This window comes from Cuculus canorus, chromosome Z, assembly GCF_017976375.1.
Source record: "Cuculus canorus isolate bCucCan1 chromosome Z, bCucCan1.pri, whole genome shotgun sequence".
Taxonomy (NCBI): domain Eukaryota; kingdom Metazoa; phylum Chordata; class Aves; order Cuculiformes; family Cuculidae; genus Cuculus; species Cuculus canorus.
The window spans coordinates 78,100,141-78,125,701 of record NC_071441.1 but is presented as its reverse complement, the minus strand read 5'-3'; the positions used below and the strand labels follow the sequence as shown (position 1 = coordinate 78,125,701).

At 46.4% G+C, this 25,561-nt stretch overlaps 1 protein-coding gene across 5 annotated transcripts in view; it reads right to left on the bottom strand.

Annotated features, from left to right (window-relative positions):
* Positions 1-24,142, bottom strand: part of ATP8B1 (ATPase phospholipid transporting 8B1) — a 38,722-nt gene extending 14,580 nt beyond the window's left edge. Inside the window, exons 1-14 of one of the 5 annotated variants that reach the window (XM_054053361.1) lie at positions 24,027-24,104; positions 23,206-23,460; positions 11,664-11,856; positions 7,283-7,380; positions 5,794-5,907; positions 5,174-5,272; positions 5,006-5,067; positions 4,507-4,579; positions 4,341-4,411; positions 3,019-3,101; positions 1,790-1,948; positions 1,548-1,636; positions 1,235-1,425; positions 535-743 (exon numbers count right to left, since the gene is read on the bottom strand). In XM_054053361.1, coding sequence (XP_053909336.1) covers positions 535-743; positions 1,235-1,425; positions 1,548-1,636; positions 1,790-1,948; positions 3,019-3,101; positions 4,341-4,411; positions 4,507-4,579; positions 5,006-5,067; positions 5,174-5,272; positions 5,794-5,907; positions 7,283-7,380; positions 11,664-11,844 — 1,429 coding nt within the window. In that variant the 5' untranslated portion in view covers positions 11,845-11,856; positions 23,206-23,460; positions 24,027-24,104. Of the gene's footprint in view, positions 1-534; positions 744-1,234; positions 1,426-1,547; positions 1,637-1,789; positions 1,949-3,018; positions 3,102-4,340; positions 4,412-4,506; positions 4,580-5,005; positions 5,068-5,173; positions 5,273-5,793; positions 5,908-7,282; positions 7,381-11,663; positions 11,857-20,824; positions 20,960-23,205; positions 23,461-23,721; positions 23,815-24,026 lie in introns of those variants that run through there. The other 4 variants (XM_054053360.1, XM_054053365.1, XM_054053362.1 and 1 more) reach the window with 4 other exon arrangements.
* Between the last annotated feature and the right edge of the window lie 1,419 nt (positions 24,143-25,561).

Below are 25,561 nucleotides of genomic sequence, written 5' to 3'. Positions count from 1 at the left end.
TTACTCATTTCTGACTTTCCTAAAGGGAAGTTTCCACTCAGGCCCGTCAGCTTCTCCTTTTTAAAGTGGAAAACGGTGGGAAAACCCCAACAATTCAGTTTTACTGGAGCTTCACTCCATGCTATGGCAAAATTGTGGAAGGTCAGTTGAAGCTAAAGCGACTCACAGGCAACTGATTTTAAACAAACATTACAATTCCTGTTCATTTGTATGGAATAGGCTGCCCAGGGCAGTGGTGGAATCTCCATCCTTCAAGGAGTTAAAAAAAAAGTGCAGCCCTGGCACTTCAGGACATGGTTTAATGGGCATGGTGGTGTTGGGCTGGTAGTTGGACTGGATGAACTGAGAGGGCTTTTCCAACCTTAATGATCCTATGATTCTGTTTCTATAATTCTGTGATTCCATGACATGAGGTTGTCAGCTGTGCCAGAGAGGGATTTGCAGGGTCTTCCCCTGGCATTTCTGTCACAAATCACAACTCCTGGGCTAGCCATAGTTTTCACTACAGGGGACAGCAGCATGGCACAGACTTACCGTATCTTTGGCCATTTATGCAACATTTTTTGAAGGTCATGATGTTCTGTGTGAGTGTTCCGGTCTTGTCCGAGAAGATGTAGTGGATCTGCCCCAGCTGCTCATTCAGCGTAGTGGTCCTGGCCTTGGCGGTTGTGTCCTTCTCTGGGTAATACATCTGTAAGTCCCAGTTTATGAAATAGCTCTGGCCCAAACGGATCACTTCAACGCTAAATGGAATAAAATGCATTTTCTCACTCCCAACTGCACCTCATGTTTGGAAACAATCACATATTACCAGATCCAGGGGACTCTGACTGTTTTCCATTGCTCATACAGCCCAAGAGTTTAAGACAAACTAATTAATTACATCAGCAGATTAAAGAGTACTATCACTCCTGGACGGGCCACTCAAACAGAGGTCAGACTACAGCTCAGCTTCATCACCACCACAGTAATGGGGAAAAAGCCTCTACACCCTCATCAAGCCAAAAGTGCCGATGATGCTGCTGCCATTCCAAACGGTAATCCTGCTTGGGAATAGTGCTCAAGTACAGTTTGGAGAAGAGTGGGGAGGAGGATGGAGGACTTCAAATACGTTACAGAGAGGTTTGACAAAGGCAAAATGATTCATTACCAAGTCCATTCACCGTTAACCAGTAAATTAAGTAAATCAATCCCATCACTGGTTCCGCAATTAAAAGCCAAGTTATCTGCCTACCTCACATAGAGGGAAATTGGAACCATGGTGTTCAAAACAATGACATAGCCCCAAAAGTTAAGGAAGCCACGATATGGAGGACTGAAGTCTTCTCCATCGTAGAGGTACCATGAGGAGTTGCCGATTTGCTGCTCCCAGTAAGTGTGGCCAATGGCAAGGCCGGCCGACAGCAGGATGAGGAGGACAATGATCTGCAGTGCACACAGAGAGGCCTGTGACATGCTAGAAAGATTGGCTTGACATAAATCACATATCCCCCTCTATTCACTTTAAAATGAATTCAAGCATCAGAATTTTAAAGAAAAAGGCTTACAGTATAAACCATGTAATTCAAAAGGGAGTCAATTTTGGTCCTTTTAAATTTTGTCTTTCCACTATTTTTCATTATTTTTGTATCAGCACCTAAAAAATAAAGAAAAAAAAAAAGAAAAGATACAAAACGCTCTGTGCTAGCATTGCTATTTTACAAAAGTGGAACATAAAATACAGTCCATGTTCACTCTACAGGGCATGCTTCTAGTCGGTTAATGTTACACATGTTCAGTTCATAAATACCTGCAAATACAACCACTCCGTGGCAGAAGTCTGTGTTCCTGATTTTACATCCACGCAACAAAATCTTATCGGCATCCAGGGGATAACTCATGTTTCTCCAGAATAACGTTCCTGCAAACTTATCCAGGCGGTTATTTGGCTCTTCACATTCAATTAGACCTAAAAGATAGAGAGGAGACTATGTTTAATAGAAAACAGATCAGTCAAACTGCGTTCAATTTGTCCTCATCAGAGAAGCAATTGTACTTCATGAGGTTGTTCTTTTTGCGCTGAAAAAACAATTTCCTTGCAATTTAGCATGCACAAATATTTGGTGCTGTATTGCTGATATTTAAACATAGTATCTGAGGGTGGCATTTAGCTTTTCCGAATGAAATAGCAGCAAGAATTCATTTCTGCTTCAAGACCAGTACATGCAGCATTTACTGCCAAACAGAGCACTTTTAGGTCACCTTTGCTTTTAATATTTCTCAAGTTTTAACAAATGCTCAGTCCGTTTTGCCACTGAGGGCAATATTACAGCTGAAAAAGTGACCTTTCACTTTGTCTCTTAGGCCTTGCCCAATTCCCGCTGCCTACTTTATGCTATATATTTGCATTTTCATCCCTAAAACTGAGCTCATCCTAAAATTTTGATTCATGCTGCACTTCACATTATCCAAACGGCATTTCAGAATTAAATAAAAAAAGGTAGATGTCAGCATAACTGCCAGTTGCTACAGAGGATCATCAAATGGTGGTTTCAAGCCAAACTCCGCTGCTTTTAGCCCTCAACGCTGTCTCATCGAGGCTGGTAGGTGTGTGAGGAAGGGTAAAATGGCAGACGCAACCACTGAAACACTTTCACAGTCTCACAGCAAGTCGCAGCCCACAGATCTCCCATCCCAGAACCGAAGTCTTCGTGGGCAGGTTCTCCTCCCACAGCCACTACTCATTTTCCTAAAGAAAACAGGCAGGCAAACACTAAGGAAGGGCCCCACTTCCTCTATACAGCATGCCGTAGCTCATCCATGGCAAAGGTCTCATCGACACACAGACTGTATTTTGCCCGGCAGCACAATTTATTTACACAACTTCTTTACTCTGCCTCATGACAAAAGCCAGGAAGCTAGCAGCTCCTGAATCACAAGCGCCACTGGCAGCACTTCTCTCCCCACCTGTGTTTTATTTCCTTATACTGTGAACTGCTAAAGCAGCAGTGGAACACGTAAGAATATAAAGGTACAAACCATTAAAGGCTGCCACTGCGCTTTCTTCTTGAAGATATCTGTGTGTTACCTCAAGGGCCATCTTGAATTTTAAGTTAGTCTCACTAAGAAGAAAAGGTCATTTTATTAAAAACACAGATACAAGCAAGAAGTGTGAACAGAATTAAATTATTCAATTATTTGAAAGCAATATTTAACAACTGACACCGTTAAAAGCTCCAACAGAGAACAAACCTTTTGCAACACAAATAGATCCCCGATTTGCAAGATGTTATAAGTCATCATTTTCGAGATTACTGAAGGCTGAGTGAGGAATACTCTGCTCATTCGGAACACCTAATATTGCACCTCATTAGGTGAAGTCTGTATCACCACAGACTTTTCTAACAGAATTCAGCACCAGCTTTTCCAACGAAGTGAACAAACCCAACATTTATGAAGTGATATGACAGAGACAGTGAGGTTTATGCTCTCCAAGCACTTTCTATGAAAAACTTCCACAGAAAAACATTTATTTTTGTTTTCCTGTTCTGACAGGGAATAAGAAAAGTTTAAAATAACAGAGAAGTCGAGGTTGGAAGAGACCTGTGGTAATCTATAGTCCAACTGCCTGTTGGAAGCAGGACCTTCAATGAGGTTATCCAGCACCCTGTCAAGCCAAGCCTTGACTGTTTCCATTCAGAGGAATTCCACTAGGCAATCTCTTCTAATGATAAAAACTAACCACCATGAACAATTCTTCCTGAATGCAGACAGAATTTCTTTTGAAGCAATTCGTATCTGTTGCTTCTCGCCCCATCAACACCTGTCCTTGTGGAGAGAATATCTTCTCTGTAACTAACTTTGAAATACCGTGTGATTGATTAAATCACCCTTTCCTTCTCCAGGCTGAATAAATCCAAGCCCTTCACTCTTTCTTCATATCATAGAACCATAGAATGATTTGGGATGGAAGGGGCCTCAAAGCCCATCCAGTTCCAACCCCCCCTGCATGGGCAGGGACATCTCCCACTGCTTCACGTTGCTTCAAGCCCAATCCAACCTGGCCCTGAATACCTCCAGGGAGGGGGTAGCCACAGCTTCCCTGGGTAACCCGGGCCAGGACCTCCCCACCCTCACAGGAGAACACTTCTTTCCAAGATCTCATCTAAATCTTCTTCAACCCTTCAGACATCTTTGTGGTACTCCAGTGATTCCTCACCAATCTTCAGTGATTCTTGATTTGAGGGAATAAAAAACTGGACACAGTTTTTCAAGCGTGGCTTAACAAGTGACAAGCAGAGTCTGAAATACATGCTTCCTGCTCTTTCCAACCCAAGAAATGCTTAGAGAGAGAGCCTTACCCATCCAGTTCTGCTGTCTCTACATAGCAGAGACTGTTTGGTTCCGAGCTGGACAGCAGCAAAATATCAGCCTGGAAAAGCAGATAAACAAGCATCAAATAAATCCCAGTCAAGCCTTATACAGGGCTCTCTAGAAACATAGAACAAATATATCTAAAGCACTTACAGGAACGAAAGTATTTTTCGTCAGACGAATGATATCACCAACTTTAATATCTTTCCATTTTGTGTTTTTGAACCTAATATCAAGATAGTTCAATAATTATTACTATTTCATCTAGAACACTATTCCCTCAATAAATCTCGAAATACTGAACTTCCCTTAGTACAAAAACATTACATCTCGGTAATGTGTGGTTTTGATTTTTGGAAAATGCAGTTCGTTGGGGTTTATAACAAAGCTTATCTCTTTTCTCCCTTCTTCACCTATATAGGAATTTCTTCATGTCTCTCCAAAGAGGCTGCTCTTAGCACATGCTTAGTGCTAGGGAATTAAGTTCAAATTACTCCTTTGGGCATTGCTCTTCCATTTTCAATTAGGTTTTCATACAGTACAGAAGAAAAAGCTGAACTTTCCCTATTATCTATGGCTTAAGATCTGTTATGAATCTTAGTTACAAGGCAACATACTTGACTCACAAAGTTAAGAAAATAATGGTACAAACCTTCCATCCCTGATGACTTCGCATGTCCTGTTATTAACCTCGTTGTCCATCCTGTGACGAGCCTAAAACACAGGAGCAGAGAATGTACTCCCCACTGCGTATCACAAGTTAATAAACAAACAACGCTCTTTTCTTTTGCTTTTGGCATTAACCAAACAAGCTTCTTACAATGTCATCGACAAGGTCTTTGACTGCAGTTATTCCCAGCACCAAGAGTAAGGGCACCAGTGTTGTATACCATGCCAGGGTGGATATCTGGGGAATCGACTAGGAAAGACAAATAACATCAGTTCAGTACAGGATTATCTATCGCATTAAATGCAGAGACATTTAACAGTGATCTGACTATAACATGTGACAGAAAACCAACACATTAGAGAGAATTCCAAGTCAGGTGGTGAAGATGAACAAACTCTCTAGGGAGAGTTTGACCGTGCTGCTCTACCTCAGCATCAGCTTCTCTTCAACTATTGTGGTTGCTCATCTTTCTGTTGGCGCTTCTGACTCATGAGTGGAACTTAAGGCCATTGTGTTTTACAGAGTGAAAGGAACACCTTTTCCCTATGAAGCTCATGAACGTTGCCTAGGCTGTACAAAGCTAATGCACGTCGTTCCAGCGGCCTGATACAAGTGGCTTAGTTTCTGCAGTAGTTCAGATACAGACCCTTACAAAATACCCTGTGGTTTCCTGACAGGACAGCACTGAATTGTGTCCTAAGTATTACTCAGCTCAGCAGATTAGCACCTCAAATTTACTTCACAGTTAGTATTCGTTCTGTTCGTCTTACCTGCAGAATGAGAAGAACAAGGAAGTAGGAGTTGGCTGCTCGCTTGAACTGCTCAAACAGATTCAGGGGTAAAAAGGTGATGGGGTTGTACTTGTATGTCCTGATTGCATTTCCCTGGAGAGGGAAACCAGATTTTATTCACTACAGCAGATTACTCTTACGTGACAGAAGTATTTTTAGGTAAAGCATTTTACTGGTGAAATCTTTCCTATGAACTGTTAGAGTTGTATCTTTCCTCAATGGCTTAACACGGGTCACTGCCTGAATGAAACAAGACACGAGAGGTCTGTTTCCCCAACATGAACACACCACAAAAAGCACCTCATATTCTAGATTTAGTTTCACCGAGGACGACAAGGCATTGTTACAGCCTCTCTGCGGGTGGGTGATGCTGTGCATGAGACACTGCCTGAGGCGCACAGACAAGTGGAGGAAATCTCAGCACTCCCCCCCAAGCAATCTCCCCTGTAATGCCGTTCAACGTTGTCTGCTGACTACATGATATCACTGTTAGGGATATAATTGGTCGCAGGCACCAAACAACAAATAATGAATCCAGATACTGCTAATTAGACATAGTCTGGACGGACAAGGTCAGATCAAGCAAAGGTTAACTCTCACTAAGGCTGGTCCCTACCTAGCATAAGCATGTAACACCGCAGTCCAAGCTTCTGGTACTTGCAATCACCACCACGTGCAAGCACCATAGCTTTATTTGGGCAGCCAACACTGCTCCGAGCAACGTGGGCCAGGGCCTCCGACCCTCACAAGAAAACACTTCTCAGTAAGATCTCATCTCAATCTCCCCTCATTCAGCTGAAAACCATTCCCTCTCTTCCTATCCCTGCACTCCCTGGACAGGAGCCCTGCCACAGCTTTTCTGTAGCTTCTTTCCGTACTGGAAGCTGCTCTAAGGTTTCCGCACAGCCCTCTCTTCTCCAGGCTGAACAATCGCACCTCCCTCAGCCTGTCTTCGTGTGGGAGATGCTCCAGCCTTCAGATCATCCCTGTGGCCTCCTCTGGACTCACTCTCATAGATCCGTGTCCCTCCCGTGAAGATAAATGAGATTAAAATGTCTCTATCATAATTATGTGGATTTAGAAGGATACTATTTAAATGACTAAACACTCCCAAATGTCTATTTTTAAGACTGTCCCAGTCTGGCTTAATCAGGACATTGCTTAATACTACACTGAGGCTTCTTATATGACAGATGATGCTTATCTGGATGTTTGCAACAGCTGTCATTGAGCAGACAAAACCCTGAGAATCAGAAACCAGGTGTACTTAGGCCATCTCTTCTTAAACAAATCTCTCGGTACCTTGATTTTCCATTCATAAACCTAAACCAGTTATGCTGGCAATACTAAGGAAGTGTTAATTGTGGCTTTTACACTGATCAGCAGTAGTTGGAAAGCTCTTATGTAAGTTAACTAAGTTCCCCCTGACAAGTCCTATCGGCAGGTAACTGAAACAAAGGAAGCTTACTGCGTATTTGCTTTTTTTGAAGCACAGGAATATCGTTCTCTTGAACCGGGGCTGCTCATAGAAGCGGTGATCGTTCACTTTAACTTGCCAGATGCAGTCTGGAAGAGACGTGGGAAAACGAGTCAACATTGACTGTTACAAACACGAGGGAATAAACCTGCCAGTTCAGGTTTGCTCTCAAATGCTGTCTTTTAAATGTACTTGCAATTGAAACAAGACTGGTATTTGCTTTTTAGTTCACAGTCTAAAAAAAGTTTGAAAGGAGTTTCTGAGCTATTTGTCTTTATTAACAATTAAAATAAAATCTAAGGTAGGAAGAAGCATTGATGAATGATTTGGAAGGTCCATGAGAAACTGAACACATATTAGAGTGACATTTATTCATGCCAAACTCCCTTCTTCCCCCTCTCTTGCTTTGCTTTTGTTACACTTGAGAGGCACTAAGCACCCAAACAGGGTTTCTCAGTCTTTCTAGAAATGAAAAGGTCCACTCAGCTTTTGAAAAATTATTTCATGCAACCACACAGTTCAATGCTTTCCAGACTTGCTAACAATCCATTAATCGCCACCGTAAGGCCCCTGTCATCACTCTAAGCCCTATGAAGCCCAGCTCTAAATGGGGTTCATCAGGACGGGCATAGCTTTTTTTTGGCTGACCACTGCCAGAATGACTCCTGCTGTCATTTTCCATGCCCCCTCCTTCCCAGGCTACCTCTTTCCCTCCAAGGTCCTTTCGGTCTCTTTCCTCCTCTCCAGACAGCTTCATCGACAGCCCTATGGCTCCTGCTATGCACACCTACAGTTTCAGGCCCTGTCCACACTGAAGAACTCATCCACCAGGCTGTTAAGCCAGCTCCCAGGAGCACTTTGCCTGCCTGGGAAGGAGAAGGCATGTACAGTAATTGTCCTCGGTGGGTGCTCTTTTGGATTTCAGCAGGGATTATCGTGACCTAAGCGCATCATCACTGCAAAGCATGAATGGGGTGAAACTCCTAGAGGCAAAATAGGGTGGGGAGCAGCATCCACTGCCAGGGACCTGTGGGAAGCCCTGGGAAGGTGCTTCTGGGCTGCCCTAAGGGCCACTGTCAGGTGCTCGTGGCTGATAAGGCTGAATAATTCACGTACAGGAACAAAGCCCCTTTTTTCTATCCAACCCGTAAAGTAAATTCTCTTTTGACACATCCAGTATCTCTACTGTCACCATACAGCTTTCATCGCCAGCACGGTGGTTGCATGCTGAGATCACAGAAACATGGAATGGTTCGGGTTGGAAGGGATCAGGGGCAGGGACACCTCCCACCGGATCAAGTTGCTCCAAGCCTCATCAGGTCTGGCCTTGAACATCCCCAGGGATGAGGCAGCCACCACTTCTTTGGACAACCTGGGCCAGGGCCTCCCCACCCTCCCACGAGACCATTTCTTCCTAAGATCTCATCTCAATCTCCCCTTTTGCAGCTTCAAACTGTTCCCCTGGTCCTACCCTGCGCTCCCTGATAAAAAAGAAATATTTATCTTGCTGTAGCACTTGCATTTAAGATGGCCTAAATGAAAACATACAGCAGATGGTGAAAATCCATTGTGCATCCTGGTCAAGGCTTCCATGGAAGTGCTGTGAGTCACAGGGGTTTAGCTGCCTTACAAAAAAAAAAAAACAACAACAACAAAAAAAAAAAAACACTGGAGGACCAGGTTTTGCCTTAAAAGAAGATAAACGTTACTGAGGTGTGTGAATTGAGAATGTTACTGAACGTGCCTGCCGGAAAAGGCCCTGGGGTGCCAGTTGACAGCGGCTGAACATGAGCCAGCAGTGGCCCAGGTGGCCAAGGAGGCCAACAGCACCTGGCTTGGATCAGCCATGGTGTGGCCAGCACTCAGCACCGGTGAGGCTGCACCTCGAATCCTGTGTTCAGTTCTAGGCCCCTCACTCCAAGAAAGACATTGAGGGGCTGGAGCATGTCCAGAGAAGGGGAACAGAGCTGGGGAAGGGCCTGGAGCCACTGAGGGACCTGGGGCTGTTTAGCTTGGAGAAGAGGAGGCTGAGGGGAGACCTCATCGCCCTCTGCAGCTCCCGGAAAGGAGGTTGTGGTGAGGCGGGTGCTGGTCTCTTCTCCCAAGTGACAAGGGATGAGACGAGAGGAAATGGCCTCAAGTTGTGCCAGGAGAGGTTTAGATTGGATATTAGAAAAAATTCCTTCACGGAAAGAGTGGTGAACCCCTGGCAGAGGCTGCCCAGGGCAGTGGTAGAGTCTTCATCCCTGGAGGGATTAAAAAAAACTGTAGATGTGGCACTTTGGACATGGTTTAGTGGTCACAGTGGTGTTGTGCCGACAGTTTGACTGCATGAGCTGAGAGGACTTTTCCAACCTTAATGATTCCATGATTCTGTTAGTGTATGATTCATCAAAATTACAGGACTGAAGGAAATTGTAAACATGCCCACACAAACATTTCTTCATCACATTCACAAAACTGTGGCAGCACTGGTAAAACCTAGTGCCCCAGGTGAAAACTGGCAAATTAGGTCTTAAATAAAACCTGCAGGAAGGAGGCTCCCCCAAATTACTTTAAACTGCTTAAAAGTGATATTAACTCCTAATATTTGGAAAGCTGCACTAGTAATTCATCATTTTAAAGGAACGTAAAGGGAAAATCATCTCTGTTGAGGGGAAACAATAAGAAGCAAAAAGGATGACATCTTTAGCACTACCTGAAGATAATCACCTACTGAACCAGTCAGAAGATTCTACAAATCCCACAACAAAAACTGTCTATTCACCAGAAAAATCATGGACAAAGGATTTAAACAAACAAAAACCCTCAAGGGCCTAAAGAAGGGAAAAAAAACTCCAGTCTGACAGAGTCTGTCCACTGCTTACAAGCTCTACAATTACAGTACTGGCCTACCAAGCCCACACGGTAACACCTCTTACCTCTTTTGAGCTTTTGCCCTTGCTCGGAGTTCAGAGGAACTCTGTTACATCCATATTTTGGAGAACAATTTGAATAACATTAACTGTATAGACAGCAGAGCCTCATGGTTCCACTGAACCACTGGGAGCTACAAGCCCTTCACAGGGCAGATTCAAAACTCATCTCCCTGATTTCAGAGTCTGTCCAGTTCACCAGGATAAAGGAAAACGCACAGCACACTTTAGAAAAGAAACTGAAGGTGCAGGAGGTCCTGTTTCAGTCTTGTTTTTCTCTTTTGTCTTTTTCTTTGTGCTTATACTAGGCCATAAAGCCTGTGTACCGTTTCTATGAAACAAAATATCTGGAGAAATAAGAAGAGGCAGCAGCACCAGGCGAGGTTTAGATTGGATATTAGGAAAAATTCCTTCACAGAAAGGGCTGTCAAGCCCTGGCAGAGGTGGTGGAGTGTCCATCCCCGGAGGGTTTAAATTCCACGTGAATGTGGTGCTTAGAGGCAGTGTGCAGTGGTGGGGTTGGCAGTGCTGGCTTTTTGATTGTACTAAATGATCTTAAGGGCCTTTTCCAACCAAAACGATTCTGGAATCCTGGGGGGAGAGAACTCATGAAAATTTGAGAGGCTAAGGAAAAACTCTATTTATTCTATAGACTGTTACTTCAGTAATCATAAAAACCCTCAAAACTAACCATGTAATAGGCTGTTATAAAATGATAGGTGATCAACTGTTCCCTGTTGCCACACAAACAGGAAGGAATCTATATATAGTAAACAGGCAGCAATTAATTAAAAAGTACTCACATTGCAACACCGAAAAAGAAGGTATTCAGGGGAATTACAGACCTCTCTCGGACAGAGGTTAAGGACAGGGATGTCTAAATCTGCTGAAGGTCCCTCCCAGTTATGCTCCTACACTGGCAGCAGCACACAGTCTGCACCGGACAGGTTTGTTTGATCTCCTCCTGCTCACCTTACCTTTCCACAATCCTGGCAAGAAAGGAACTCGCAAGGCTACAAAATCAGCATTGAGGCTGAAATCTGATCTGTGCAAGACTTAGAAAGCAAAAAAACCACCCAAACCAACCACCTGAACACAGTGAATCGGCTGCTGCTGCTGCAGTTCCAGATGGCGGGGAAGAAAGGTACCCAAGTTCTACGTGAGCAGCTCTCAGACCACAGGCTATGTTCATCGAGGGCCCTCATTAAGACAAGGTCACCATGCAGATCATTAGCTTTGTGCAATAAACAGTGGCACAGAACCCTGGCTGCAGATTGGAATGAGGCTGATTTTTGCTCTGACAGTGGTTAAGCTGAATTACCATCGATTACTCTTCTGCTGAGCCAGACAAGCCACTCTAAATCCTTCCTAACAACAATCAAACTGACCCACATGTGGCTCAGCCTCTGTGCTCAGCATCACTTGCTGCCCAAATCAAGTTTCCGCCATACCGTTACCTTTTTTCAATGGCTCACAGCTCCCCTCGGTATCTCCATTGATTCGGTTTTGTTCTGGTTCAACTGCAGGCTGCCGACTGTCCAACTCGTCCTCCGTTTCATCATCACTGTACGGTACCACCTCGTCATTAGGCTGGGAATCCTCATCAAAGGTGGTCTCTGAATCCCCTTCTAAGATCATGCTGCTAGCGCCCTGCAAACATTTTGTACCAGTTAGGGAAAGGCATTAACGTAGCAAGCACTGCAAACCACATCTTCGTAATTGTACTCTGTTGATGATGGCCACCAAAAGCCACATTTGGAACTAGTTTCCCCAGAACACTGTAGAGCCTGGGCTGGGTTTTGAAGCACACACAAAGTCAAATCCTTCATTACCTTTCTGCTCTGTGTAATTACATGCACTCATCCCAGACTAAGGTACACCTTGTGCTCATAACACAGCATACTGTGAGTGGGACACAGGAATTATGAGTAAATACCCAGCTCCCAGTGGCCATTACAACCCCCTTGCCACGGGCAAGGACTCCTCCCATGGCATCAGGTTGCTCAAAGCCCCATCCGACCCAGCCTTGAACACCTCCAGGGATGGGGCAGCCACCACTGCCCTGGGCAGCCTGAGGAAAACATTTCTGCCTGATATCTCAACCTCCCCTCTTTCAGCTGAAAACTGTTCCCCCTCACCCTATCCCTGCACTCCCCGATCAAGAGCCCCGCTCCAGCTTTCCTGGAGCCCCTTTCTGTACTGGTAGCTGCTCTAAGGTCTCTCCAGAGCCTTCTCTTCTCCAGGCTGAACAACCCCAACTCTCTCAGCCTGTCCTCGTGCTGGAGCTGCTCCAGCCCTTAGATCATCTTTGTGGCCTCCTTTGGACTCGGTCCAATAGATCCATGTCCTTCCCGTGCTGTAGTTTATTCTTACAGTTTCTGCTGCTACAGACAGTGTCTAGTCAACAGCTGGCAAACAAACTCTAGAAACCCTCCACTCAGGTAGAACTCCCCTCCAACCAGCACCTGCACCTGTACCCTTCCTAGGTGGTCATCACTGCCCAATCAGTAGCCTTGCAGGGTGCCCTGGTGTTTTAATAACAGAGCCAGCACAAGGATTCAGGCCATTTAGACAAGTTCATCTTCTTTGTCTGACCATGTGATATCCAAATTTGTTGTACTGGAAGCTTAAATTCCCTGTGCTTGTTTCTGTAGATCAACCCTTCCAAACGGGTTCTGTCCTGTCCGTGCTGGGAATCGGAACAACTGTATGGAAATGAAAAGCCATGAAGAGAGGAAGGGGCTCCATTGCCTTAGCAATTTCTGCCAGGACCTTGAGGGCACCCACAAGCCTTTCTGGCCCCAACTAGCCTCTTCCCAGCCCCACTGCACTCACGGGACCAAGAGCCACAGTTTGGCTCAGCTCACAGTCCCTGTCTGAGCTGCATCAGAGGAGGGCGGGTCTCCATCTGAGCCTTGGCCATCTCCATGCCCCTTTCAACTCGACACTGTGGACCTCTCCGGCTATTGCTGAGCCTGATCCCAATCCCTGAACTTCCCAGCTTGACCTTGGACCCACCTCGTCGTCATGGCATTGCCTTATGGCCTGGACTTTGGTTGGACCACTGTCTGGGGGTCTCAAGCCCTGGGATCCCCATCTGCTTGCTTTCCCATGGGGAGTACCCCTGCTCTTGCTGCTCCCTGGCAACTCCAAAAATAAATCCAAGTTAAAGGATCGCTGAAGCCAAGTAACGTGCACAGTAGCTCATCCCTGTCTGTTGACCCATCCTGCAAGGAGAGCGTGGAGTTGTGAAGGAAGGTCAGTGCGTACACCCTGTACGCTGCTGGTAACAAACCCAGCAGGCACTGGTGCTGACATCAAGCCCTCTCGATATCCACCTCCACTTCTATTTTTGCAAAGCTTAATTGTCTCCCACCCTTAATATTGCTTATAAGAGAAAGATAAATATTCCATGAGCACTTAATACGCTACTCGGATGACAGGGCTGCTGGCCGAGAGCCCAAAGTGTGCAACACTCCTGAGCCACAGCACGGCAGCGCTTGCCCAGCATGCAGGCTCATGTGCCAGGACTCCTAAACCAAAATTACTACGTTAGACATGAATGCCCAGTTTGATCGACTATGAATTAATAACCCTTTCCCAACACCCGCTCAGGCTGCCTTAGGCTGCTCACTGACACAGTGAGTCCAGAATATGACAGCTAGTCACTAACACGGTTGGGAACTTTAAATGTTTGTGAAAAGATCATTTGTTTCCCTAGACGGCCTTAAAGTTAAGGAATTCATAGCACCATAGAACCATGGAATGGTTTGGGTTGCAAAGGAACCTCAAAGCTCACCCAGTTCCAAACCCTGCCATGGGCAGGGATACCTCCTACTGGATCCGGTTGCTCCAAGCCTCATCCAACCTGGCCTTGAACACCTCCAGGGATAGGGCAGCCACGGCTTCCCTGAGCAACCAGGGCCAGGGCCTCCCCACCCTCACAGGAGAACATTTCTCCCCAAGATCTCATCTCAATCTCCCCTCTTTCAGCTCCAAACCATTCCCCCTTGTCTTGTCCCAGTACTCCTTGACCAAGAGCCCCACCCCAGCTTTCCTGGAGCCCCTTTCTGTACTGGAAGCTATCATGAAATGCCATCATGAACAACTCCAACTCATCTCTGTGGCCTCCTCTGGACTCACTCTAACAGATCCATGTCCTTCCTGTGCTGAGGACTCCAGAACTGGATGTAGGGCTCCAGGTAGGGTCTCATCAGAGCAGAGCAGAACAGAGTAGAGGGGCAGAATCCCTTCCCTCACCCTGCTGGTCCCTCTGCTTTGGGTGCAGCCTAGGATAAAATTGGCCATTCATCTCAAGATACAGGAGATTCAACTCAAACTCAGGCACCTGAATACCTCACTGTGATACTTTGGGTTATTTCTTGTCATTTTACCTGTTTTGTTCTTTCTCGACTATCATTCCATACCCACAAAATCTTGTATTTCACCTGATACAGAAAGGACTAGACATCTGAACCAAAAATTGTCTCCAGAGCAATGTGCTCATTAACAGCTTAATGCACAGGGCCAGGACAACCTGCACTGACATCGTTACAGGAACTGGTCTATGCCAAAACCCACATGTGGCCAGCGCTGGCTGTACAGCCCTTGCCAAGTGCAGTGCCTCGCCGTGGGGTTGTCTGATCCATGTCAGAGCTCAGGGACCCTCAAGTTACACCAAGGGTTTGTTCCCTTACATTTTCAATCTCAAATCATCTGAATGTTAAACAAAGTCCTTTTAGAGCAGGATGTAATGCTCAATTCCTCTTCAAAATATATATGAAATACACTTGACTGAAGAGGAGGTGCAGGATTGAGGACTCTGCTCCACTTTTACCTTTCATGGGATGGCTGGAGGGGAAGAGTTGATGACCCTTACATGCATCGTCCCTAAAACTAAAAACATCACCAGATCTTTGAACTGCTCTCACTCTAAGAGAAACAAAAGAAACTCATATCTTTGGGACAGAGACATTCAGCCTTTAGTGTATTAATCCTGACCTATTAAATGTTTAATGATTAATGAACTAATTAATCATGTAGAGGGTTAGACGTCCAAAACACAGAGCGTTTGTTTTCTATTACAGATGCACAGCTCAATTGAAACAGCTAAAACACAACCAGGAGCAGCCCATGGTGCCAGCTGGGAATGGCAGGGGCAATGGCATGTTGAGAGAAGTTCAAATCAATTGTGCTTGCTTCACCTCCTCGAAGAACTGAACTGCCAACTGGAAAACTCCACTAATAGAGAGCTCATTAACTGTTACCCGCTGGCAGCACCACTGTCTTTCAGAGCCGCTCCGTGCTGCAGGAGACAACAAAATTGCACATGTGCCGGGTTTCAGGCAGCATTTACCAACTCCGGCATCGTGAGATGCAGTAGGTGCTACCTCTGCACCCAAAAACCTCATCACTAACATGAAATGTGCTTGACAACCCTTTCAGTGAAGAAATCTTCCCTAATATCCGATCTAACCCTCTCCTGGTGCAACTTGAGGCTGTTTCCTCTCCCTCTATCACCTGCTACTTGGGAGAAGAGGCAGCAGGCATGTGGGAGGAAGATTCAGCTGCTACTGATTTTGGCAGTGGTCACTATTCTGAAAAAAAGCAAAATTAGGAAAAAAAAAAAAAAAAGCTGGAAAGGTCCTGCCACCCAGGAGAAACAAACTATTTATGAACAATGTTGAAACAAAATAAAAACAACGGTCTGTTCTTAAAAGAATTTGCTCTTTGAGGTGAGACAATTTCTTATGTTTGCATGCACCGCTTACCTTCAGAGTTGAGCTGCAACAACAATCGCTTACAAAATGGTCAAAAATGGGTTTGGTTTGCTGGAACCAAGGGTAAAACTGTTTTCAAACAAGATGCCACCTGCTTTTCCTGTTTCACAATAACAGAAGTTGAAATGAACGCTGCTTTTACAGATCCTGGATTGACTGAGCTAATAAAAAAGCTGCAGATGAACCGGTGTCAGAAATCTCTCTGAAGAAACCACCTCTCACATCAAGCTTAGGTTCAACCAGTAATCTCAGAGAATTAAGCTGATCCAACAGCAGCGTTGGTGCATGAGAAGGTAAAGGATGTGAAAATGGTATTAAATGCAAGTTTAAGTACAGCTGCCAGAGTTTATTTACTAAAAGGTCAGAAAACTCAGGTGCAAATTCCACAGTGGTTGGGTCACCCAGCTCTTCTGGCCGCTCGTGCCCTGGGGCAGGCACCAGCTAATTGGGAACTACTTCAACCTCATAAAAAAAAAAAAACCATTTACTGCTTATGTTTGAAGGCTGGAAGCAACAAAAAGTAATCTTTTTCTCCATTCTCCTCTGAAAAGGCCCTGCTGTAAGAACTTCGGGTCACAGGGAACATAACTTTAATGCTGCAAAGCGGAGTCACCCAGAAGACCTAAAACAAAGTTAAAGACCTGTCTAGAAGAGGCACATGCACAGTAAAAGAATTAAAATGCTACTAAACTTGTAATTTTTATTTATTGGGGATATAAAAATCTATGGTGTGAAGCAGAACAAGCTTAACAATTCCATATGTGTCACTCCCTTCGCAGCACGCACACAGCTTACAGCCTGCTGTTGCCTCCTTTGCACCTTGTTCCGTGCAACAACCTCACACACTTGCATGGTGCCCAGCACAACCATCTCTCAAACCCTGCCTCAGACTGTGGTTTTAGAGCATAACATCAACAGTTCAAGCAAGAGTCATAAACCAAATTCTAACAACACAAAAAGCCAGCTCAGAGAGACTTCTCTGAGCTACTTGAAGTCTCCACAATTAAAATAGGACAAAAATGCCTTGTTTCACTGATATTTAATTATGTATTAAAGAAAGTAAATGAATGAAAAGTCTGCTTCCTAACAACGTATCTAAATACAAAGCTCTCAGGCTGCACAGTGTTGCGTAACAAGGAAATGCATTTTACCAAGCTGACTGGGAAAGGCCTCTCCAATAGAACAGCAAACTTAGCATCATAAAACACAGGAACACCAAAGTCCTGTTTGGGCAAGTGGGAATGTGTTTCAGTCTCACCAGGGCAGCATTTTAAAGCCAGTATCCTACCTGGAGCAATGAACCAGTCAGATCAGACCTGTCTCTTCATCAGCAGCAATACTGTTGCAATAGAGTAACAGGAAAAAACCCAATAATTTTTACATTTCTCCATTCAGGAAGTGATGGGAGAAGAGGGAAGCGTTTAAAGCTGAAAAGGGGGAGGGGAGGGGAGGGGAGGGGAGGGGAGGGGATTTGGATTACAGATCCCAACAGCACCATTACCTCAGGACACTCAGCAGTCCGTCTCCCAGCCCCATAATCACCACACTGGTAATGTGGGCTCAGCTAGTGCTTCCACAGCTCCTGCTTGCTCTTCAGTCCTGACAAGCAGTGGTCAGAGCTGAAGTGCTTCGATATTGCATTTCTGTTCCCTCCTCAGTGATCCCAGCCAAACACTTTAACAGAGTATTGTCCTTCATTAAAAATGTATTAATCAGCTAATCTCGCTGTGAAAAGCTTCTAAAAGGCAGCAGGCAAATACAAAACCATATTTGCTTCCAAAATATGAGACTGATCACACATTACTCCAGATGGATATGACACTTTACTGCTAACGAGTACTTGGACAGGCAGATTGAAGTACCTGCTGAACAACTCAACCCTTCTGGCTATTCTCGATGACATTTTAAGGAATAAAAGAGTAGTTAGCTTTTGCATGGATCAGCACAAGGAAATAACCTCCACTCCATACTGTACCAAACTTCGGTTAGATTGCCATGCAGATTACACACTTTAAGCTCATCAAACGATATAGCTTCATAACATTCATACATAACAACTTCATTGAATGATCACTTTAAAGTAGTTGAACTCCCCAAAATTACACCAGTCATTTGTTCTGAAACACTGATTCTTGCGTGCATCCTTCAGTGTGCCAAAGCCGTGGCAAAGCCCAGTTCCTGAGATGCCTTGGAGAAAGGCACCTCAAGAATTCAGAGCTATTTTACCTCAGCTGTGACAGAGCTCTTGCTAATCTGAGGCCGTCCCCATCACACACCATCAGCACAGCACATGAGAAGAGGGGGAAAACTGAAACCCAGAGCTGAAGCCTCCAATCCTCCAGGCCAACCAACCACATTTTGCACTAGGCAAAACCCAACAGCTCGTGATTCAGAACGTATCACGCATGTTGTGTGCCCTTTAGCACCATCCTATGTGCTCCCAGTCACTACTGGAATTGGCACAGCCTGGCACTTGGTACAGCAGGCTCTGCCCAGACGTCACAGCGAAGTTCCTCGTGGCTGATGGAGAGGCACACCCCTGTTCCCAGAGTGGCTCCAGGACAATAGAACTCCTGACCGCTTACACCATGCGCTGCAAACGGCTCAGCCTACAGCCACACCACTCCAGCGGAAATACATCTGGGCCAAGGAGTCTGAGAAAGCTCTCACAGCTCAGCAATTCCACCTACAGCACAGACATCCCAGGCCAGGCATGCTGTCCTGAAATATGTACACTCAAACCACACCCGTGAGTGTACGCTGATCAAAACCGAGGTAGTAAGGAAACAACTCTTGACCTTGGACACCTTCTTCACTGCACTGCAACCCTGGAGAATGTTCCCACCTTGAAACTGCCAACACGCCTAACATGAGGTGACTCACAATTCCCACCAAAAAAGGGGAAAATTCAAGCGATTTTAGTATGGCTACGGATAAAATGCTCATGGTGACTTGGTGCTCCTGCAACCCCAGGACACCAAAACACATGTCATACCTGACAAGTCCAAGATCCTCACCACACAGCTGAACCACAACAGATTCTAACAGCACTTTCAGAGACTCCAGCTGTCCCTGCAACATGAGAAGTCCTTGGAGAACCTGTTTTGTCAGCAACTGGGCTCCCATGAATCAGCTTGGCGGTATCACCTACTGCCATGCTCACACAATCCAGACAGTGGATGGAGAGCTGTGTGTACACATCTCTGCACTGTGGCACCGTAAGCCCACAGTGCCTCGCTCAAAACTCTAACCTCATGTCTCTCAACTCATCCGTGTTGGAAGTGGGGAAACAGAAGTGCCGTAACTGTGTGGAATGAGGATGCTGGAGAAATGAGGACATAGGCAAACCTGATCTGTTATTTCCCACTGAAGAAACAAACTGCTTTGGCAAAACATGTGTACTGGGATGAGGCCATTCTGTCTGGGCACAGTCCTGAGAGATGGCTACAGCGTCTCTTCCAGCCTATACCACACTTGGAAATACATACTCAGCCTCATACGATGCACCAAGGGCAGCCAGTCATTTAAATAGGTGTTTCCAAATAGTGGTACCTTTCTAACTCTGAGAATGGAAGACGTATTGAACGGGGCTATCTCCAGCTCCAAGAGATTTTGTTATTGGCATCGTACACAGACAGCCTTGTAATATCCACAGATCTTTCTTTAATGAGGAATCAACTCCAGTCCCTCCTTGGAGGCCATAATTACACTAATTACCTGTATCATCAAGAGGTAAAGTGGAACACTTTGGTGAAATATCACTTCCTCCAAAGCTATTCCTTTCAAACTTGGCTGAAGGGAAGCAATGGTTTCTCCAATGAACACACTGAAGATACAGACAAAGATGCTGAGGCACCAAAACACTACTATCCCCCGTGGAAAAAGAGGATTGGGAAGAGGAAGAACAGTTCTGTAACTGTTGACAGATACCCAAGGCCGATCCCAGGGAAAAAATCTCACAGCATTAGCAGAAGAAAATGAAAACATGGGAGACATCAGTTTCCAAATGGCTTCACTCCTAATGCTTCTCACCTCAGTTCAGCATAGCTGCACCAACTAGAGGAAAGCAGCTCATTTAAAAAACAAAACGACACATCTTCCTCGTAGAGGAAGCACTAGAATTAAACTAGCGGCTCTTGTGCACTTACCAATACAGCTACCTATTAACAGTTTAGGATTGCTGTCTGAAAATGAATATGAAGGACATTCCAACAGAAGGGAATTGATCACTATGAGCCAACAAGACTGCACCAGGAAGAGATTGGCTACTCACCAGCAATTTAACAGAAAATACCAAGAGAGAGACTCGCAACCTCCAGTCCCAGCTGCGCGAGGCTACATGAGGATGGCTGAAGATGGGCCACTTGCAGTAACAGACCAATACTTTTGCCTGCTATCTGCACCAGGATTTTTCATTAACAGATATGTAGGTTTTCCATAACTTAAAGTCCAAGTCAAGACAAGTTATCTCTGCAGGAGATAATAAAGCAGTAACCTTTGTTCAAGCTGCAGGTTCTGGAGGGGGTTCAACCTGCTTCTACTGAGATCATTACGTTGCCTCTCAAGGTCCATGCTCTAAAACAGCATATCTTTCCTTTAATAAAGGAAAAAAAATCATTTTTGTGCCCACAGAATCTGCATTGTTTGGCATGAAAGATTGTTTGAACTTTAAGCAGAGTTATTTTCCTAGATATGACCCTCCCCTATCAAAACTAGCAGGGATTTTTAGCTGTGAGAAATAAAGGTCACTTCTTACTACCAAGGCTGGAGGTTACATAGTAATGCACCTTTTCAGTCAGCATCGCACACGGACACTGAAGGCATTTTCCTAAACTGACCTTTATCCATTGCTGTTTGTGCCTGAACCAACAGGCTGCATTACAGAGAGAGCTTGGAACGCTTCCGCCATTGATGCACAGACCACCGGGCACTCACGAAGGATCCCCTGTACCAGGCTTTAAATCAGGCTCTGTCTGTAAGGAAAAAGTGTTAGGAAATGGTTTCTGGGGCTGACTTCCACTTCCTGAGATTACGTGCACGCAGCAACAAAAGGGAATTTCTTTTCAGCCAACAGTGGTGTTAACCTGCTTTGCTAAGCTTTGGCACAAAGAGATTTCTGGTTAGTTCTCCAAACCCTCTCATGCCACCTCCTCTTCCTCCTCTCAGGCAGAAAGTCGGTTTGGCAACCAAACTGATTCTTTCTCTGATTTGAGTCTCCTATGCTGCTTATCTCCCTCCCTTTATTTTTTTTTAGACATTCTGTTTGTTTTACATCTTCTTGTGTATCCCTACCCATCATTCTGTAAGCAAAAGCATCCACAAACTTGCTGAAATTGCCCACTCCGCTGCCAGATTAAAACTATATTTCTAATTTATATAAGAACACGCGAAGAAAAAAACACTACTCATGATAGAATACTTTTGTAAGCTTGCCAAAAGGCAAAGGTGCAGCAGCAGCGCTCTGGCGCAGACCGAGGCATCTCCAAAGCAGGGCTGGAGCTCACACACCATTGATCCCCGAGGGATAAAGTGAGAACCATGTTTTTCACCCCTGACAGGTACAAAAACACAGCGACTTAAGTGATTTGCCTCAGGCCACACGGTGAATCCAAGGCAGAGCTAGGGTTTGGTTTCAGAGGCTCCTGGCTAATGTTCTGCATGTAATTACGTCTGCACAAAGTATTTAATTTAACAGAAGCCAGATAAAGGAAACAGCAGAAAGAACATCAAACCCCTTCACAATTAAAGCGAAATCAATCAACCTCCTGCCCATATTTAAGTGCAGGTAGCACAGTACCCTCAGGGCCAATATGATTACCTATGCCACCAAAATAAAAGCCAAGCCAACCAAAGAGCACGGAAAATCACTTCTAGCTAATTTAAATGGAGGGCTTCAATGCAAAGCGAGCCAATGGCTTTCTAAACTCACCACCACAGATTGCCAGGGATTAGAACATTCACAGTCTGCCTCATCAGGGAAAATTAAATTAAGAGAACATTTAGAAGTTAACAGAAATAATTTTTATGATACCTACAAGTTAACAAAGACACAAATACAGACACAAAAGCAACACCACTTTAACATCAGCATCAGTAACAACAATGCAGAAGCTGTCAAGGAAAACCGCAGAGTGCCCAAAAGCCACTCCACACCTGAAACAGGCGTTGAAGAGAAAGACAAATTAAAACCAGAACCAAGGAGACAATGGTGAGCGCACCTGAGCCCGTACAGACCCTGGTGCCAGGAGTTAAAGCTAAGGACGCCAGCAGTGGTTATTGAGGCAGGGACTGCACAGAACCTGGCTGGCTGCAGTCCCCCCTGGCTCACCCAGTGTGCTCCTCAGCCATTTGCATCTAGACCCCCACCGCACAAGGAAGATAAAGGCACTGCACAGATACACACACCCAGAAACTATGTAATACCAGAAGCTCCACGTACAGCGTGCCTTCTCCTGTTCCAAATGCTTCTGCTGACATTTAAGCTGACATTAGCTGCTCTGCTGAAGACACTGCCACTCAGACTCTGAGTGAAGGGATGCTGCTTAAGCTACAGGCACACAGCAATTGGAAACATGACCGACACTGATGTTTTGGGTGGTAACAAAACACTTTTCTCCTCCGCAGCAAGTGACCGACCTCACAAATAACTTTTCCAGTATTTTCTGTGGCAGAATTACAACAGTTCCTTAATACAGACACCTCTCACAGCTCTACAGGCTGTACAAACACTAATGAGCAGTCACCCACAGCCATGGGAGCTGTTTTCCTTCTTTATAGATATGGCAGGGGAGAAGGAAAAAGAGTGGAAAAGCCAGGAGCAGAGCAACCAGCTCAGGGACAGCAGGTGAGTCAGTATGCCAAGCCTCAGCTCCCAGAAAAGGCTCCTTCACTCCTTAACCCAAAGTTCCAAACCGGAGAGACTCCGCAAAGGTTCACAGTCAAGCAATGCACATCTTTTTGGGTGGGAAGAGCGGGAATCAAACCTGTGCGAAGCTGGACCGGGAGAGGGGAGCACGGCTCCCCCGGCAGCAGCCCTCATCTCTGGGTGAGGACTTAATTACCTAAATATTCTTTGCGCTGCCAGGCAAGGGGGGGAAATGCATGAAATTACAAAGCAAGCACCCTTTATCAGGCCTGGGCAATGGGAGACAGTGATCTCCATCAATTGTGTACAGCCAGACAGGAGCTGGGACAGGATGTATTTCCCACTTACACGCACCTGTATCGACTTTCCCAGAAATATTATGCATATTCTACTACTTCCCAAGGACTGATTTAATGTTGTTATGAACTTCACAACAGTCGGAACTCTTGCTTATTTGGAGCTGGCTCCTGGTCGCAGCTTGACCGCGCATTTGAGACAGGGAAAGGCTGCAAACAGAGGCAATTCCCGAAGACACCTACTGCTCGGCACAGATCGGACGGAACACAAGGCGTTGCCATCCCCAAAGCATGAACAGTGTCTGGAAAACCACTGAAAGAAAATGCGCTGTCAGAGGGACACTGTGTCTAACTTTCAAAGAAAACCCACTGAACTCTACTCTAGCTGAAATCAAAACCTTCCACTTTTTGTAACAGTAACTCCTGCCTGTGTCACTCCAGGGGGAACCGGCTCGGCACCGAGCGCTGCCCCGGGGACCCGCCGCCCGGGCTCCGCCCGCTCCCCGGTCCCAGTCCCGGACCCGGTGGGGAGCAGCCCCGCTTCCCGTCCCGCCCGCTCCCGGTCCCGCAGCACCTGTGGGCGCGGGTCCCGCCGCGCGATCGCTCCCCGCTCCTCGGGCGCCGCCGACGGCCCCGCTCCGCCACGCCTCCCGCAGCCGCCGTCCGACCGGACAGACGGGTTCCCCCGGTCCGAGCCGCGCAAGGGAGGGGCAGCCCAGCCCCAGTCCCAGTCCCTGCTCCTGCCCCAGCCCCAGTCCAGCTCTAGCGCCTGTCCAGCTCCAGCCCCTGCCCCAGCCCAATCCCTGCTCCTGCCTTTGCCCCATCCCAGCTCCAGCCTCAGTCCCTGCTCCAGCCTCACCCCGCCCCATCCCATCGCACCTCACGAGGTGGACGTGCGGTTCTGCAGCAGGGGCTGTGGAGGGAGCGAGACGGGCTCCACCGCCCGGGCGGGGCTTCTCGCCCCTCGCTCTGCCCCTCGCTCTGCCCCTCGCTCTGCCCCTCGCTCTGCCCCTCGCTCTGCCCCTCGCTCTGCCCCTCGGCCCGCTGAGATGACGCTTCCGCGGCGCTCGGGCGCGTTCGGGGCGTGCCACCCCAGAAGTGTGTGTCTGGAGAAGGGAACGGAGCTGGGGAGCAGCTGAGGGACCCGGGTAGGGTTCAGTCTGGAGAAGAGGAGACTGAGGGGAGATGTCATCACTCTCTGCAGCTCCCGAGGATGTTGTGGAGAGGTGGGTATTGGGCTCTGCTCCCAAGTGACAAGGAATGGGATGAGAGGAAATGGCCTCAAGTTGCACCAGGGGAGGCTTAGATTGGAGATTAGGAGATGTTCCTTCGTGAAAAGGGTTGCCAAGCCCTGGCAGAGGCTGCCCAAGGCAGTGGAATCCCCATCGCCGGAGAGGTTCAAACCGTGTGGATGTGGTGCTTGGGTGCATGGATCAGCAATGGCATCGGCAGTGCTGGGTTTACAGTTGGACTCAAAGGCTTTTTCCAACCAAAAGGATTCTGTGAAGGCTCCTGGACAGTTGTGGGAGGAAGAGGAGGCAGCCCCAGGCCTCATCCCCATCGCTGAAGGCCAGGGGCTGGCTGAGCAAATGTCACTTCAAGCCTGCATTGAGGCTTCAGTGATTAATTGCTATAGCAGTGATTAATGGCCCTATTAATCATCGTTATTTGTTACACGTCACAAAATACTGGGTCATGTTTGAGGGACATGCAGCAGCTGTTCCGTAAATTGTGAGCATGGTAAAGAAGCTTCCGCTGCTGCCACTGCCACTCAAAGCCTCTGATCTCAGGCATTTTCAGCAAATATCTCCATGCTGTTTCTGGATTTTTCTCCTATCTACTTCCTTCCTCTTCCTCCTTCAGTCCCGTCTTTCACTCAGACCGCTGTGCCCCAGAATAGCAACATGCCCTAGTCACAAATGCACTCGCTTCTGCACTGTTGCTCCTTCCCTCTTTCCCTCCCTCTACTCATTTGTCCCATTTTGTCAGTGTGTGGGACTCAACACATCAGATCTGAGCTTTCCTGGGAAGCTGGGAGAACTTGAGCAGAAACAGCTTTTGCCTGGCCTCTCCTTGCTGCCGTATCTCTGGGGACACGAGCCCCCCCACATCCCTGTGTCCGTATTTCGGAACAGAGCGTGGGCCCCAGCCTTGCTGTACTCCTGCTTCCTGATCAGCTTCCTGCTCTGTTTTCTGCTGGGGTTTCTAGGAAAGGGAGCATCCTGGGGAAGGCTGTAACCCTGTGTAAGGAATCAGTGTGCCCTTTGCCCTGCAGCATAAAGCCTTGCAAAAGGAGCTACTGCCCTCTGAAGAAGTGAACCCAGGCATCTCTTAATTCCTGGTAGATAGAAAGCAAGTTTGTTTTAAATGAACACAATCAATTGGAGATAAGCAAACTGAAAACAAGCGCAGCT